General features: G+C 39.8%; 1 protein-coding gene across 4 annotated transcripts in view; it reads left to right on the forward strand.

Moving 5' to 3' along the window:
* The window catches only part of dennd4a (DENN/MADD domain containing 4A), a 150,595-nt gene that overhangs the window by 71,685 nt on the left and 64,757 nt on the right, over window positions 1–14,153 (forward strand). For all 4 annotated transcript variants that reach the window (XM_080214382.1, XM_080214383.1, XM_080214384.1 and 1 more), the window contains exons 10-13: window positions 4,122–4,297; window positions 5,129–5,229; window positions 7,975–8,193; window positions 10,509–10,654. In XM_080214382.1, coding sequence (XP_080070508.1) covers window positions 4,122–4,297; window positions 5,129–5,229; window positions 7,975–8,193; window positions 10,509–10,654 — 642 coding nt within the window. The remainder of the gene's footprint in view (window positions 1–4,121; window positions 4,298–5,128; window positions 5,230–7,974; window positions 8,194–10,508; window positions 10,655–14,153) is intronic.

The raw sequence follows: 14,153 nt of genomic DNA on the forward strand, positions 1-14,153 counted from the left end.
TCAGTCAGTGTTGCATCGTCAGAACGAACTGAAAGAGAACTATATCCTGCATTTTATACAGTTGGGAGATTTATGGGGGAATGATTACGGAATGGTCAAATTTAATTCAAAAGTTTCAAGTACAATTTGCCAAAATCATAATCTTGTCTTTAGAGCCGACCTGTGATTAAGGCTGGTGAGTTGAAGTATTTGCAGTGCTTGCGATGGTATGTAACACTCAATAGAATGGAGATATTGGTTGGACAGTTGCAAATGTTTTGGGTGAAAAGATATGAATTTGGCACTTTCTGTAGAGTTCATAGTAACTCTCAAGATATCCAGATATATGCAGCATGGACTCTACTTTGAAAGGAATTATGCTAATGTTAGACTGTTAGATTTTTTCCCTTTGGATTTACTTGAGAAGTTGGTTGAAACAACAAATCCTAAAGTCCATCAGATTCACGGAACAGAGAGGGAGAAATTGCTGAGCCTGACAGTGCAAAGTCATAGAATTAGCATGCACAAGGTTGGTTGGAATAACATTATTGCTGGGTTCTCTCTATTGATATTAATTCAGCTGGTACAGTCAGTTTCAGCTGCTCTGTGATGGTGTTGCCAGAAAATCTCTGCTTAAAGAAAAATATTGTTTTAAATTCCAACAGAAAAAGAAGTTGATACTAATCACAGTTCTTGTAAAATGCTATTTTTAAAGGCAGGATGGTGACATTTAATCTTTAGTTCAAAAGAAAATCTGTTCAGTATATATGAGGTGCTACATTATGAAATTCAAAACTTCAATATAGAAAGTTACAGTAATTGCTCCCTTTTGATAACATTACAAAGGAACAATGAAATGGAAGCAATATTAAAGGATTGCTTTAAGTGATTTATTTAATGATATGACATCCATAAGTAGGATTTTGTATATTAAGTGTTGTAGCAAGGCTGTGATGAAAGGTAACTGTACTGAGGACCAGTACCTTGTAGAGTGGAATTTTTTGAGGATGTAACTAGTAGAGTTGACCAAGAAGAACCAGTTGATTGGTTTATTTAGACTTTGAGAAGGCTTTCGATGAGGTCTTACATAACAGATTACTTTGTAAAGTTAAAGCACGTGGGATTGCAGGTAATGTTTTGAGATGGATAGAAAACTAGTTCGCAGATAGGAAGCAAAGAGTTGGCTCAAATAGGTTTTTTTCTGATTGGCAGTCAGCGACTAGTGAGGTTCCACAAGGATCTGTGCTACGACCCCAATTGTTCACATTACGTATTAATGATTTGGAAGAGGGAACTGAATGTATTATTTCCAGATTTGCAGATGATACAAAGTTGCGTGGGAGAGTGAGCTGTGAAGAGGATGCAGAGATGCTTCAGTGTGATTTCAACAGGCTGAGTGTGGGCATCTGCATGGCAGATGCAGTATAATGTGGATAAATGTGAGGTTATCCACTTTGGTAGTAATAATAGGAAGGCAAGTTATTACTTGAATAGGTATAAATTGAGAGAGGTGGATGCTCAGAGAGACCTTGGCGTCCTGGTGCATCAATCACTGAAAGTAAACGCGCAGGTACAGTAGGCAGTAAAGAAGGCAAATGGTATGGTGGCCTTCATATGATGATTTGAGTATAAAGTTGGGGATGTTTTGCTGCAGTTACATAGGGTGTTGGTGAGGCCACACCGGGAGTATTGTGTGCAGTTTTGGTGTCCTTATTTGAGAAAGGATGCTCTTACTATAGAGGGAGCGCAGCAATGATTTACCAGGTTGACTCCTGGGATGGCAGGTCTGTCATATGAAGAGAGACTAAGTTGGTTAGGATTATATTCATTGGAATTTAGCAGAGTGAGAGGGGATCTCAGAAACTTATAAAATTCAAACAGGGTTAGACAAGGTAGGTTCAGAAAGAATGTTCCCAATGGTGGGGGAGTCAAAAACTAGGGTTCATAGTTTGAAGATAAGGGGTAAACCTGTATGAATTGAGGTGAAGAGAAATTCTTCACCCAGAGGGTGGTGAATGTGTAGAATTCACTACCACAGAGTGTAGTTGAGCCCAAAACATTGTGTGATTTCGAGAAGAAATTAGATATAGCTCTAAGGGCTAAAGGGATCAAGAAATATGGGAAGGAGGGATCAGAATATTGAATTGGATGATCAGCCATGATCAAAATGAATGGCGAAGCAGGCTTCAAGGGCAAATGGCCTATTCCTGCTTCTAGTTTCGATGTTTCTATGTAACAGTTCGAGGTGAGTTTTCTGCTGGGATAGAAAGGGGAAATGTCTGGATCCATAGAAATATCTTCAGCCACCCACTTTGAACAGTTGTTTTATATCTGCAAAGGATAGTGTTCCAAGCTACTTAAGTGTATTGAAGAAAATTTTCCACACAGAAGAGTGGCGAATGGAATGCTGGCCTTTATAGCGAGGGGGATAGAATATAAAAGCAGGGAGGTCTTGCTGCAACTGTACAGGGCACTGGTGAGGCCGCAGCTGGAGTACTGTGTGCAGTTTTGGTCGCCGCACTTGTGCAAGGATATTTTGGCCTTGGAGGGAGTGCAGAGGAGGTTCACTAGGCTGATACCGGAGATGAGGGGGTTGGACTATGAAGAGAGACTAAATAGACTGGGTCTGTACTCGTTGGAGTTTAGAAGGATGAGGGGGGATCTTATAGAGACATATAAGATAATGAAAGGGATGGATAGAGTAGATGCAGAGAGATTCTTCCCGCTCAGAAAGGACAGCAGGACTAGAGGGCACATCGTCAAGATAAGGGGGGTGCAGTTTAGATCAGAGTTGAGGAGGAACTTCTTCACTCAAAGGGTGGTGAAGCTCTGGAATTCTTTGCCCGTTGAAGTGGTGGAGGCTACCTCGCTAAATATATTTAAGTCACAGGTAGATAGGTTTTTGACAGGCAAGGGAATTAAGGGTTATGGGGAGAAAGCGGGAAATTGGAACTGAGCCACTTCAGATCAGCCATAATCTTATTGAATCGCGGGGCAGGCTCGAAGGGCTAGATGGCCTACTCCTGCTCCTATTTCTTATGTTCTTATGAGTGGATATAAAGTCTTTGGGCTTGATGACAGACTCTGTATCCATCAGGAATGTTGAAGTGCAGCTGCAACAAATTTCATATTCCTGGCATTAAGATGGTCTGATTTAAATGTCAACAATATTACCTTTCCTATGTTAGTTCTAGGTATTGATGCAATTGGGCTCTTTGGTGGAACTTTGTACAGTCTGCTAGTTCTCATAGTGGTCATAATATCTAAGATGTCGTAGAAGTATAGCGGGGTCACCTATAATGTGGAAAAAGATTTCAAACTATTATTGAACTTATAAAAGCTTGTAATATGCAGCTGATTGCTGCAGTGGTAGCTGGTTTTTATCACTGCCTTGAAATTATAAATTAAATCCATCCTTTATTTAGGTGAAAAAGTCACCATATTGTAGTCACTATCTAGTTAATGCATAAAAAATGTGAATTAACAGATTTGAAGAATTTTTTTGAGTGAAATTACTGGTCATAGTGAGCCATTCTAACCCCATCCTTAGATGGACACAGGTTTAAGGTGCTGGGGAGTAGGTACAGAGGAGATGTCAGGAGTAAGTTTTTCACTGAGGGTGGTGGGTGAGTGGAATTGGCTGCTGTCGGTGGTGGTGGAGGCAAATTTGTTAGGTTTTTTAGGAGACTTCTGGATGAGTACATGGGACTTAATAGGATTGAAGGTTATAGGTAAGCCTAGTAGGTAGAGATAAAATCGGTGCAACTTGTGGGCCGAAGGGCCTGTTTGTGCTGTAGTTTTTCTATGATTCTATGTGTTGATTATTTTAACCATGTGATAGAATTAGTACTTGCACGTTCTAGGAGAAATTTTAGCCAAGGTTTCACTCTTTATATTTTCTGCTCACAAATTATAAGTTCTAGCACAATGTTGTATTTGCAGAAACAAAAATTCTATGATTTATAGATTTCAAAAATTGGCAAGACTTTAGATGCTTTCAGTCAGATTGTGGAATGCTGAAAAAATATTGAGACACTTAGTAGTAATTTTGCTTATGATGCACTTATACAGCTGTTGAGAGAAAGCAATTAAACTTTTATCAGCGAGCATGTTGACTTTGTTGTGACTCTTTTTTTATGCAGATGATATTTCCATTCCATTGGCCTTGTCCATACATTCCGCTATGCCCGTTGGCTTTGGCAGATGTCCTTAGTGCTCCTTGCCCTTTCATTGTAGGGGTTGACTCTCGCTACTTTGACCTGTACGATCCTCCAAGTGATGTAAGCTGTGTGGACCTGGACACAAACACCATTTCTCAGTAAGATTTTGATTACAATTAGAATACAAAAAATGCCTATGAATAGTAAATGAGTTGGAAAAAGGAAGTGCATCAAATGAATTGTCCACATTTTGAACAACTGTGTCTCATAACAAGCAATAATTAGATGACCTCCTGCGGTAAAGCAGTTAGGGAGTCAGGACCTCATGTGGTCTTCTGATGGAGCTAGGAATAATTGGACCTAAGCATGCAGACATAAATCAGTCCCCATTTTAGACATCTTCAGTCCTTATTTTTTCTTTTCCAATATAACTTCCCGTGTTTGCATTTATAATTGAAATGCCTATGCAAGCTTTAATGCTGTAACTATGTCTTTCTCTTGTTGGTGGCACTTGGCATCTCCACTGAAAAACATCTGTCATTACAGCATGATACTTGTCATTGCTTGTCTAAAATATTAATTATTACCGTCACTGATCAGTTTGACCAGTTTAATTTCACAGAAAGATGACCTGTTCTTTATTCCAGGTTTTAATTTACTTGCTTATAAAGTACATAAATGATACTGGTAGTGGTCTGTTTCAGTGTTATGAGCTAAAACTCCAGATTAATACATGAATCAAGAAACTACAATAGCTGTCGGCATTAATTGATGGTCAACTGTCTCTAGTTAACAGCTGATTCATCAACATATATACTGGATTGTAGCTTGGAGCAGTTCTTTTTTAAATTGATTATCAGTTACACAGGATATTTACAACACAGTTTATTTTTTGCTGAGAATTAAAACTATATTGAGATTGTTTTTTCTAAATACATTTGCTGTGTACTTTAGCTCAAGATCTGTATTTAAGTTGGATTTTTTTTTAGAACTGATGATAGAAAAAGCCTCACGTGGAAAATACTTCCAAAGAAAGCTTGTAAAAATCTGATGAACTCTTTGAGCAACATTTTTGAGCAGCTGGCAGAGAGTAAGTAACTTTTGATCTGTTCAACCTTTCATAGTCATAGAGGTTTACAGCATGGAAACAGGCCCTTCGGCCCAACTTATCCATGCTGTCCTTTTTTAAACCCTAAGCTAGTCCCAGTTGCCCACATTTGGTCCATATCCCTCTATGCCAATCTTACCCATGTAACTGTCTAAATGCTCTCTTAAAAGACAACATTGTACCTGCCTCTACTACCATCTCTAGCAGCTTGTTCCAAACACTCAACACACTCTGTGAAAAAATTGCTCATCTGGACCTTTTGTGTCTCTCCACTCTCACCTTAAATCTATGCTTTCTAGTTTTAGACTCCCCTATCTTTGGGAAAAGATATTGACTATCTACCTTGTCTATGCCCCTCATTATTTTATTGACCTCTAAGGTCACCCCTCAGCCTTCTACGCTCCAGAGAAGAAGGTCCCGGTCTTTCCAGCCTCTCCTTTTAACTCAATCCACCAAGTCCTGGTAGCATCCTAGTAAATCTCTTCTGCGCTCTTCCTAGTTTAATAATATCCTTTCTATAATAGGGTTACCAGAACTGTACACAGTATTCCAAATGTGGCCTTACCAATGTCTTGATCAACTTCAACAAGACGTCCCAACTTCTGTATTCAATGTTCTGACCAATGAAACCAAGCATGCTGAATTCCTTCTTCACAACTCTGTCCACCTGTGACTCCACTTTCAAGGAACTATGAATCTATACCTTTAGATCTCTTTGTTCTGTAACTCTTTCAATGCCCTACCATTTACTGAGTAAATCCTTTCCTGGTTCAATCTACCAAAAGGTATCACCTCACATTTATTTAAATTAAACTCCATCTGTCGTTCGTCAGCCCATTTGCCCAATTGATCAAGACCCCAGTGCAATCCGTGATAAATGTCTTCACTGTCCACTATGCCACCAGTCTTGATGTCATCTGCAAACTTACCAACCATGCCTACTAAAGTCTCATCGAAATTGTTAATATAAATGACAAATAACAGTGGACCCAACACCGATCCCTGAGGCACACCACTGGTGACAGGTCTCCAGTTTGAAAAAGAACCCTTTACAACCACCATCTGGTTCTGTCATCAAGCCAATTTTGTATCCATTTAGCCATCTTACCCTGGATCCCGTGAGATTTAACCTTATGCAACAATCTTATCAAAGACCTTGCTAAAGTCCATATAGACAACATCAACTGCATTGCCCTCATCTACCTTCTTGGTTACCCCTTCAAAAAACTCAGTCAAGTTTGTGAGACATGATTTTCCATTCACAAAGCCATGCTGACTGTCCTTAACCAGTCCTTGTGTCTCTAAATACCTGTAGATCCTATCTCTCAAAATACCTTCCAACAACTTACCTACCACAGACGTGAGGCTCATTGGCCTGTAGTTCCCAGGCTTTTCCCTGCAGCCTTCTTTAAGCAACGATGCAGCATATGCCACTGTCCAATCTTCAACTTTCAAAAAGTTCCTTTTTGATCAGAGCTGCCAGGGATTTGTGACTGAACTGGAGCATTGCGGAAATTAATATCTATGTTTATAGGTGCCAAAACGTCCTGAAAATATCATAAATAAAATGGGAAAAAAATTCTGCAGAATTCCTTTGATACCTCTGTTGGTTAAGGCAGGTGGGAGGCCGCACAAATTTCTCTGTTCCCAACTGTGCCCAGTTTGCTGATGTCAGCTGTTATGATATTGGGGGCTCAACAATTACTTTCACTCCTGGACTAAGAGCAGTAAAGATCAGATATTCAGCAAATCTTGATGTAAAGTCTGTCCAATCATAACTAAAAAGAGGCCACATATCCTATCATTTTTATGCCTCTAACTTACTCTGTTTACTCTTGACAGATACCCCCCCAGTCAAGGGAAACAGCTCCTCCCAACTACCCCCATCCAGCCCCTCCACAGTTTTATACACCTCAATCACATCCTTGAGAAAACCATAGAGAAATACTCATCACCCTCACAATTCCCGGTGCTCACACATGAGTAATCCCCCCTTTGTCCCCAAAGGGTCTGAACATTTCTCTTGTTAACCACTGTCATTCTAGGCATTTACAGAATGTTTCAGGATTCTATCCAATGCAGTACACAAGCACCCCCTTCCCCTCAGGTTTCTCCTCTCTGCACATCCCCCCCCATGAACAAAAGAACCCCCTGTTCCTTTCTTCTCCGCATCACACAAGTCCCCCCCACCCCCTGCCCATCACTCCACACAAAAAAAAGGACTAACATGAATAAAAATGGAAATGCTCCAGGGGACAAGAAGACAACAAACTACAATATAAGGGCAAGGCATCACAAAGGCCAGGTGGCAGAGCAAGAAGAAAGGGAGACATTTCCGCTCTGTCCAACCCCAAGAACCTGATTCTGTTTACTCTTGAATGTGTTTCCCTGACCTTTTGTTGTATTCTGTATAATCTACAGCACACCACCATGGGATCAAATGTGGTGCCTTCCACAGCCAAGTAACCTGCCAACACTAATACCTAAACTTAGAAGTGTAAACTGTGTATTTGGGAAGGGAACTGGAGAGGTCCCTGTGTACACCACAATGAGATGGGGCCTGTGGTTGGGGGAAGAATTGAAAAATAAAATCTCAATATTTAAGTTTATTTTTCAAAAAGAACTTCAAAATTAATTTGAGTTGGACTTTAAAACAAACTTATTTGTCCACCACAATACATTGTATACTAATTATTTAAATGTAAAACTGCATTTAATCCCTTCCAGTGCATCAAAGACCCAGAGAGGAAGCTTTAATGGAGTTGTCAATGAGTGATCATGATTTGAACTTTGGTAAGAAGATGCAACTGCTGGAAATGGAGATACAAGAAGCTTTCCTTCGATTCATGGCTTCTATATTGAAGGGTTACAGAGCTTACCTTCTACCCATCACAGAAGCTCCATCTGAGAAAGCAACAGATGCAAGCTCACTGTTCGATCTTCAAGGTGGTTACAAATAATTGAAACTTTTGACTGATATCATAATTTTGTAAGGACAAGTGGGAAAGAAAGGGTGGTTGGGTAGCTTCATATGAGATGAAATAAGTACAATAGTAAGGAATGATTTTGGATTGGAAGACGTGGAACCCGTACTGGTGGTTGTAAGAAATAACAAGGGCAAGAAGACACTGGTAGGAATAGTTTATCGGCCCCCATAACAATATGACAGAGAATAAATCAGGAGATAATGAAAGCATGTAAAAAAAAGGAGTACATTAATCATGGGTGAATTTAATTTTCCTGTGGATTGGGAGAATTTTTCTCAGTCCCTTCCAGCAAACTCTGCTCTCATTCCTGTGTAATAACCCAAGTTTTGCACACTCAAACTGAGTGCTAAATTCTTCCATGTTATGATCGCTGTTTCCTAGGGGATCTTTTACTCTGAGATTGTTTATTAAACCTGCCTCATTGCACATTACTAGATCCAAAATAGCCCGATCCCTGCTTGGATCCAAAATATATTGTTCTAGAAAACTGTTCTGCATATACTGTATGAATTCCTCCTCACGGCTATCTCTGCCAAGTTGATTTGCCCAATTTAGATGAAGATTAAAGTTATACTGGAGAATCAATGCTAGGGAGCATGGATGGTTAAGAATAAAGGAGCTTTATTTACAGGGTGGTGTTCACTGCATGACTGCTTCTTCATTCTGGCAGTCTGCCATGCTAGAGACTTGTGATACCAGTTCTGGTGAATACATTAATATATTAATATACAATGCTTAGTGTAGCAACCAAGAATCAATACTGGTACATGACTAAACTAGTGTTTAAATTGCAATTTATAAACAGAAAGTCAACCCATTTACTCCTAACAGTGCATTTAGTACTGAAATCCCAAATGTACATTGACAGAAAGAAACAAATGCCATGATAAGTTAAGATGTGGAGATACCGGTGTTGGACTGGGATGTCCATCAGGTTTATTTGGCATAATGAGCTTTCGGAGCACTGCTCCTTCTTCAGGTGAGTGGAGAAATGGGTTCACAAACATGGCATGTATAGACAGAGACTCAATTGCAAGATAATATTTGGAATCCAAGTCTTTACAGGTACAGACAATGTGAGTGGAGAGAGGTATAATCACAGTTAAAGAAGTGTGAATTGTCTTAAGCCAGGACAGCTAGTAGGATTTTGCAAGCCCAGGCAAAATGGTGGGGATCACACGTAGTGTGACATGAACCCAGGATCCTGGTTGAGGCCGTCCTCATGCGTGCGGATGAAATCCTACTAACTGTCCAGACTTGAGACAATTCACACTTCTTTAACCTGTGATTATCTCTCTCTCCATTCGCATTGTCTGTACCTGTAAAGACTCGCATTCCAATCGTTACCTTGCAGTTGAATCTCTGTTTACATACTCCAGAGATGTGTGGGTTAGGTTGATTGGCCATGCTAAAAATTGTCCCTTAGAGTCGTGAGATGTGTAGGTTAGAGGGATCAGTGGGTAAATATGTAGGGCCTGGATGGGATTGTGGTCAGTGCATACTCAATGGGCCGAATGGCCTCCTTCTGAACTGTTGGGTTTCTGTGATATGCTGTGATTGTGAACACAACTCTCCACTCACCTGATGAAGGAACAATGCTCTGAAAGCTCGTGATACCGAATAAACCTGTTGGACTTTAACTTGATATTGTGAGACTTCTTACCATGATAAATTAAACACAAGGATACTTCAGTTTTGACACTTGTGAGTAGCAGTTGACCGTAAAATTTTAGAAATTTTTCCAAGGAATTTGTTAGGACAACAGGTTATGATGGCTAAAGAAGTCAAATTCTGTAAGTATATTTTGTAATTCTGTTTCCTCTGGGAAATCTAAAAGCCAGTAGCCTTGGGTACATTAAACAAGACGGTCACCTTTCCATAGAATCAGGCCCACTCCCATGTTTGGGGGATCACATTCCATTGAGAGGAATTTATTTTCAACAGTGATTAGCACTGCTGCCTCAGCGCCAGGAACCCGTGTTCAATTCCCGGCTTGGGTCATTGTGGGAAATCTGCACGTTCTCCCGTGTTTGTGTGGGTTTCCTCCAGATGCTCCGGTTTTCTCACACGCACCAAAGATGTGCTGGTTAGGTGGATTGGCCATGCTAAATTCTCCCTTAGTGTCAGGGGAACTAACAGGATAAATACGTGAAGCTATGGGGATAGGGGCTGAGTGGGATTATGGTTGGTGCAGACTCGATGGGCTGAATAGCCTCTTACTGCACTGTGGATATTCTAAATTTCTAAATTTGAACTTCATGTCAATCTTTCTAGGTTTCCTGAAGAGCCGGGACCGTTCTCACCAGAAGTTTTACTCATTGATGACCAAAACACAGATGTTTATTCGGTTCATCGAGGAATGCTCCTTCGTGAGCGACAAGGATGCAAGTCTGGCTTTCTTTGATGATTGTGTGGACAAAGTAAGTTTTGTTTTTAAAAAAACCCAAGTATTAATCTGTGAATTTTGTTTTTATAGATGGACGACATGGACAAATTGGGCAAAATGCCTGTTTCCATGCTGTAAACCTCTATGAAAGGCTGTTTAAAAACTTGAAAGTTAGGGTTCAGTCAGTTCATAATTAATCCAGGTTGTTTGGGCAATGAGAGGAAACTAATTGTTCTTATGGGCAGGATTCTGGAATTAAAAGTGCCTGCAGTTGCCTGTATCCACTCATAGGAAATCTGTAATAAAATATCTGTTGGAAATTCTCAGCAGATCAGGCAGCATATATGAAGCGAAACAATGTTTCAGGGCGAGTTGGCCTTTCATCAGAACCGAAGGAAGATGGAAACAAGCATTGCAACAATCTATGCTCCACATGAGCCTCCTCCCGTTCTACTTCATATGACCTAATCTTTCTACTCCTTTGTCTCTCATGTAATTATCTAGCTTCCCCTGAAATACATCTACGCTATTTGCCTCTACACCATGTGGTAGTAAGTGCCATGTTTTCACTGCTCTTTAAGGAAAGAGGTTTTCCTGCATTACCTATTGGATTTAATTAGGAATATCTTATGTAAGCAAGCATGGTATAATGAACCTCTATAAAACACTGATTCAAACTCAATTGAAATATTCTGGCCACTTCTGGGCACTGCATTTCAGCAAGGATTCAAGTTTTAGGGAAGATTTGAGAGAATGGTTCTGGGGATGAGGGACTTAGATTCCTGTCTATCAATGTAATCAAAGGATATAAGAAATAGGAATAGGAGAAAACCATATGGTCTGTTAAGCTGTTCTATTATTGAATATGATCATGGCTGATCTTGGACTTCAATTCTACTTTCCAACTTGCTCCCCAAATCTCTTGATTCCCTGAGAGACCAATAATTTATCTATCTCAGTCTTAAATAATATTCAGTAATGACACGTTCACAACCTTCTGAGTATAGATTTCCAAAGATTTACAACCTCTTGAGTGAAGACATTTCTCCTCATCTCAGCCCAAAATAATTGTCCCCTTATCCTGAGTTTGTGTCTGCAGCCTCCATGCCCCATTATAGATTCCCCAGTCATGGGAAAACAACCTGTCAGTATCGGCCATGTTGTTCACCTCAGAGAAGGTTGACAGGAGATTTGATAGAGTATAAACAGAGTGATTAGGGAGAATGGGTCGAGAACCACAGGACACTTATTTAAGGTGGTTGGCAAATGAAGTAGTGGCGACGTGAGGAAAACCTTTTTTTTAAATCCAGCAATCTGGAATGCAATGCCTGAGCGTGATGGCGGTAGATTTAATCATGACTTTCAAAGGAGAATTCCTTAAGCACCCAAAGGGAAAATAGTGCCGGGCTTACAGGGTAAGAGATGTAGTTGAGTTGCTCTTCCAGACAATACGCATGGACTCAATAGGCTAAATTACTTTCTTCTGTGCTGCAACCATTCTATTCTGTTCATGGCACTGAGTTTTTCATCTCCTCCACAATAGAAATACCTTCAAGTCAGGTCATTCTTCAATCTTCTCTACAACGGAGTCACATATTTGCTTTATTAAACTCTAAGGATGGTCCAAACTGTTACACAAATCCAGGCTAAGTGGTGAAGTCAAAACTAAGGCAGAGTTGCAGAGAGAGTTTATTGACTTAATACAGAGACAATACGCCTCCCCTCCATCAGTGTCCCAGTTATCCCCATTTATAACTGTATAAATACCCATTACCTGTTTAACAATGTAACTGCCAGTAAACAATTACAATGTAATTGCCAATAACGTTGACACAAACTCTTCCCTTTGCAAAACCCCTGTTGAGTGAGTTTCATCTGGCAAATAAGCACATTGATGCCGCTGACCCAGGTGGAGTGAGCAGACTGCTGCCCACACTTGGAAAGTGTTTGCTTCCCAAGTATGAGTGTGTCAATGCAACTTGAGGCCACCAGATCAGAGTAAAGTATTTGTTCAATACAGGGCAGGGTGCTCTAGAGTCTAGACAAGAATTTACAATAAAGATGCACTTGTTGTGGCACATGTCTTTGGAATTTGATTATGAAAACATACAGGTTATTTACATGCAAAGTATTGATCCCCTCTGGATTTTTTATTAATTGCCTCGTTATTTTTGAGCAAGATTGTCTTCGTTGTTTCCATTTTACTGGCATCAGTCTACTGGTGCAGAATATCAAACAGTCTAAGATCGCAATTAACTGCAACATGAGACCAGAAGACTTCCTTGAGTAGCATTGATGGTTACTTTATCCTGTGTAAGTAGTGTGATTTCCCTTTTAAGAAAGAATGAAGAAAATGCCTGTTAGCATTTTGGGTGCAATGTAACCTGAAAAAACATTGCTTACTACTTATTTTCAAAACAAATTGATTGAATGATTTCCCAGGCTGTTGCTGATCTGCCACTGGGTGTTTATTCAAGCAGCACCTGACCCAATAAAAAATAAATTTTATATTCTGGAATTGAGAGTATATTTGTAGCCTAAATTAGAATAAATGTTATATATCAGTGTGTTGTTAAGTAGGGCTGACAGAATAGTGCACTTTGAATATTGGGATACAAGGCAATGCTCACGATCAACAAATGGGAATTCTTTAATTGAGTTTAACTGTCAGCGATATTGAGAAAGCAGTAGCAGGTTAATATGAGCTACTCAAGGATGGATATAAATTTGATGGTGAGGTTAGGCTGAATCTTTCTGGTTGGTTCTAGAGTGCAATTGACAGAGGCTTGGGAACTGGCTACTTGCCCTTCCTGCAGAGCAATTAAATATGATGACCTGGAAATGAGGGAGGAATTTCTGTTTTTAAATGGATGAAATTGTGTCAAGCTTGAATAAATCTGTTAGGTGAAGCATTTTGGCTTGGTCTGTTTGACCCTTTGCTCTAAGACCTGGTAGAGACCTTGTAGATTCTGAATTCAAATTCATCAACTAAATCTTGAATGCAAAACTAATTTACATCAGAATCCTAGATTTGGATCAAAGATTCTATAAAACTGAAGCTGAGAATTTAGGAATCAAACATGAACTTCAATAATAAAACTATAAAACGTTTATAGAGTATAACCTAAGTAGAGTTCACAAATGTTTAATTGTTACTTGATTAAGTGCGTAACATGCAGACGTTGACATAATGGCTGGAATTTTACCAGCATGTCCACCCTAATTCCAGGGACAGCCGAGGCTTGGAGACCGACATTCCCTGTTGGCTCCAGGCGGGATCATAAGAATCTCGGGTGGATGTGCTAGTAATATTCCACCCAATGTGTCATTATGGGGGTTCTGCTGATGTTGCACAATTGTCTCCACTTTACACGAAATGCTTTTCTAAAAATTGGACTAGTGAAAGGCCAACTTGAAGTTTCAAATTCTCTGTACCCAGTTTTGATCCATAATCCCACTCTACGCCTAATATTGTGTACTTTACGTTTATGTTTCTTAAAATCCAGACCCTTATTAAGTTACTGTTTTTCTTA

This window comes from Carcharhinus amblyrhynchos, chromosome 28 (genome assembly GCF_965287045.1).
Source record: "Carcharhinus amblyrhynchos chromosome 28, sCarAmb.v2.hapA, whole genome shotgun sequence".
In the NCBI taxonomy this organism is placed as follows: domain Eukaryota; kingdom Metazoa; phylum Chordata; class Chondrichthyes; order Carcharhiniformes; family Carcharhinidae; genus Carcharhinus; species Carcharhinus amblyrhynchos.